Source organism: Pediculus humanus, genomic scaffold (assembly GCF_000006295.1).
Source record: "Pediculus humanus corporis 1103172107372 genomic scaffold, whole genome shotgun sequence".
Lineage (NCBI taxonomy): Eukaryota > Metazoa > Arthropoda > Insecta > Psocodea > Pediculidae > Pediculus > Pediculus humanus.
In genome coordinates, this window is record NW_002987000.1 from 178,726 (window position 1) to 182,777 (window position 4,052).

Sequence of the window (4,052 nt, forward strand, 5' to 3'; positions counted from 1 at the left end):
AAACCAAAAAAAAAAAAAAAATTGATTGATTTTTGTTTTATTGTGTAAAATGACGATATGATCGCGATTATGGTGTTCGGTGAAAATGATTTCAAGTGTGATGGTGATGCAGTGCCGAGATGTCGATGACGATGGTTATGACGTCGTTACCAACCACGTGACCAAACGTGAAAATTTTTACTCAAAGAAACAAGAAGCGAGCTTGTGAGTGCAGCCTTTTGTCATCAACTCTGTACTTACGATGCAACAACAATTTCTCAAAAAGCAAAAAATTTCAAAAAAAAAAAAAAAAAAGTGAAAAATGAGGTCTCCTCTCATTTTGATAAAAAAAATTTTCTTTCTGTTTTGTTTTGTTTTTTTTTTTTTTTTTTTTCAATAACATCAGACAACAACAACAACAACAGCAACAGAACATCGATTACAACAAAACGAAAAAAAAAAAGAAAACAAATCAAAAAAAACTCAACTCACGTTTTACTGCACGTATGAAGGGGGGGAGGGAAAAAGAAAAAAAAAAGTGAAAAAAATTCCGGCGGAAAAGCGAATGAGGCAAAGACGAGAGACGTAGTAACGATAATGATAATAATAATAACAACAATAAGGATGATAATACAAAACGAAAGAAACTAAAATGGCGGCGTCTCTGTCGTCTCTCTCAGAAAAGGTCCTTCCGATGTTGAATCAATGACTACATTGTTCGGTGCGTGACTTCGACGACCTTCCACAACATCACGTTCGAAAATAAACAAATAATCAAAGTTAAAAAATATTATTCGAAATAGAAAAGAGAAAAACAAAAAAACAAATTAATGAAAGAAAATAATAATAATAACCAGGAAACGAATCGTGGGGGGAGGAGAAGAGACAAGAAATGATCCGGATCTCAGCATCCATTCACGCTCTACTCCTCTCTCTCTCTCTCTCTCTCTTCCCCTCCCCTCACCCCCCCCCCTAGTGAAATGAATGAAAATAAATATTTACACTCGATTATTAAAACTACTACCACGACTTTTGCTCGAGATCAAAAAAAAAAAAAAATAATAATGATAAAAAAAGCGTTCGATTCGAACGGGCCTGTATATCATTCATTAAGGCCCCCCCTCTCTCTATCTCTCTCTCTCTCTCTCTCTCTCTCTCTCGTCATTTCAGTTATTCTTTTTATTTTTAGTACTGAAATTATATCAAATCGTGTCGTGTAATTAGTTTTAATGTCGACAACAACCTACGAGTTGAAAAAGATGGCCGCATTAAAAAAAAAAAAAAATTTTTTATTTATTATTATTATTATTCATTGGAAACGTTTCGCAATTCCCTGTTGAAAAATACCTCGTCATCATCATCATCATCATCTATCGCGAAAAAAAAAAAAAAAAAAAAAAAAAGCGCTCGCGAAACAAAAAAACAACGTTTCGTTTTTATTCGTGGCACAAGATCGTTTTTTTTTTTTTTTTTTTTTTTTTTACCGTGACAAAATAAAAACCCCGAAAACGTTAGTCTTCTTCAATTTAAAAAATAAAACGAACGTTGATAATAATAATAATAATAATAATAATAATAATAATAATAATAATAATAATAATAATAATAATAATATAAAATCCGAACTTGATGATGAACGTTTGAATTTTATTAGAAAACGAAGCCAAAAAAAAAAAAAAAAAATTACAACATTCTATTTTCGATGACAGCCAACACACAAAAAAAAAAAAAAAGTAAATCATTCGAACGCTTTCAACCCCCTCTCTCCCTTCCCCTCCCATCCCATCCCCCTCATTTTATTTTAAATTCGTGAGATTTAAACGCGCCTAAAAAAAAAAATAAAATTTCCTTTTCTCAATTGATTTTCCTCCCCGGGGCCACTTTGCGCACGATTTTTTTCCCCCTCCCCCTTTTTTCTTTAATTTCCTTTACTCTTGGGGAGAAGAGGGGAAATCCGTTCACAAATCATACGCCGAATAACAATCGATTACGATGATGATGATGAAGATGATGATGTACGATTAAGATGAGAGAGAACGAGCGGTCACGATGGCGGTGACGACGACGACCACGACGACATGATTTTATGCAATGAAGATAATAATGATTTTTTTTACATTTAACTTACTTCTGTCGATGTTTCTCTGAAGGTGATTAGCAACCCGATGTCTCGCATCGTTGTATTCCAGGTGCAAACCGAGCCTTAGCAATGTGGGATTTTGCTCGACCAAATTTGTTATTTCCATTTCTATTTTATTACCGAGTACTTGACTCCTCTGATTCGACGCTCTGAATTCTTCGACCGTTTTCGTCTTCAATAAACTTTTTATTAATTTAACTATGATCGGTGGACTTATGAAATTCGTCTCGATGCTAAAAAAAAAAAAAAAAAAAAAGATGGTCAAGTTTGGATAGTTTTTTCCTTTGACTTGATCCTCTTTCATTCATTCATTCATTCATTCGAGAGTGTGTACTCACTTGACAACTCTAAGAGTTTTATTTTGTTCGAGTGCTTCGGCTAATTGCATCGCCACGTGATCCGTCATTCCTACGTTAGTCAGACTTAATATTTCCAAATAAGTATTACCTTTGAGTGCTTCGAATAACTGTTCAAATTTTTCATCCGATATATTCTATAAAACATTAATAATAATAATAATAAAAATGACGTAATAACAACAACAACAACCAAGTTGTGACGACAAATAAAAGCATAAAAAATCCCGACTAACTAACTTTTATGTTGTTCCAGTTGAGGTTGGTTAAAGTCGAATCGTCCGATTTGACTTGTTCGATTGTTTTATCAACGTCCGTCGTGTTCGGAGGATCCTGCGGATAAAATTTTAATTTTGACGCTTTTGTTATGCCGTCCCAACCTAATCCCACTGGTTGACCTTTGTTTAAAAGCGATGCGTGATATTGATCTTGATTCATCATCGAATGAAATCCGAGAATGGCTGTTATAACAATAATTAAAACCCGGGTTAATTAAATATAATTGTCATAATAATACTATAATAATGATGGTCATTCGAAAAAAAAAAAAAATCGTGGAAGGAGAATGAATTTGAATTAAAAATTTCTCGCGGTTTTTTTTTCGTTTTGTTTTGTTTAATTTTACCTGCCAAATCGATAATTTCTTCTTGCGTCGCGTCCGCCAATGCTTGCTCGTATTCATCTCCTAAATCGATGCTAATTTTTTCTTCGAGGTTAACCTGTTCGGCGGATGGCGGAGGTGGCACCCACTGCGTTGCACGAGAAAACAAATTTTAAAATTTTTGAAAATAAAAATTATACAGGTTTGACACTTCGACAAATACGTACCTTTTTCCCCCTTATGACTCCCGGTACGAAAGGTTTGAGCTCGGGTTTATCGGGCGTTTCCAAAGCTTGTTTATTTATGTGTTCTATGAGCTTTTTCCTGTCGAGAGGACCCGTGGGATTTTTATCACATTCGTAACTACATCTTTGAGATGGCGGTAAAAGGTTGTCGTCGGGATCGACTTCTTTAGCTACAAAAAAAAATTTACGATGTGATCGTGAACTCGGGTCAATAAGAACACACATAAAAAAAAAAAAATTCGATTCTTTTAAACGACGTCACGCAAACACTAAAAGTCATCACGTGATGATTACCAGGTAAATAAAAATTAAAAATAATAATGATGATGATGATGATGATAAAACGACCAGCACACAAAGAACGTTTGAATGACTTGGTTAAAAAAAAAAAATGAAAATAAAGAAACCCGAAGTCACCCAAGCGTATAAAATAACAAAAACAAAAATGAGGGGTTTCTTTTTTTTTCCTTTTTTAATTCGAAGGGAAAGTAATAAGTCGGGGGAGGGGAGGGAAGGGAAGGGAAGGATGGGAAAGGGAATCAGAGACCACGAAATTCAAATGAATATTCAAATCCTGAAACTTGAGAGACGATTTTAATTTCATCAATTTAAATAACGTTCATTCAAATCTTTCTTTTCCTCCCCTCTCCTCCCCCCCCCCTCTCTCTCTCTCTCTCACCAACGATGAAAAGTGACATTTAAATTTAACCTCGTTTCATCAACCTTAACGT

At 34.4% G+C, this 4,052-nt stretch overlaps 1 protein-coding gene across 1 annotated transcript in view; it reads right to left on the reverse strand.

The window, feature by feature from the left end:
* Window positions 1-1,770: 1,770 nt before the first annotated feature.
* The window catches only part of Phum_PHUM017950 (Tropomodulin, putative), a gene marked incomplete at both ends in the record, with an annotated part of 4,173 nt that continues 1,891 nt past the window's right edge, over window positions 1,771-4,052 (reverse strand). The window contains 6 exons of the mRNA XM_002422780.1: window positions 1,771-1,805; window positions 2,108-2,352; window positions 2,458-2,612; window positions 2,716-2,936; window positions 3,101-3,224; window positions 3,304-3,491. Coding sequence (XP_002422825.1) covers window positions 1,771-1,805; window positions 2,108-2,352; window positions 2,458-2,612; window positions 2,716-2,936; window positions 3,101-3,224; window positions 3,304-3,491 — 968 coding nt within the window. The remainder of the gene's footprint in view (window positions 1,806-2,107; window positions 2,353-2,457; window positions 2,613-2,715; window positions 2,937-3,100; window positions 3,225-3,303; window positions 3,492-4,052) is intronic.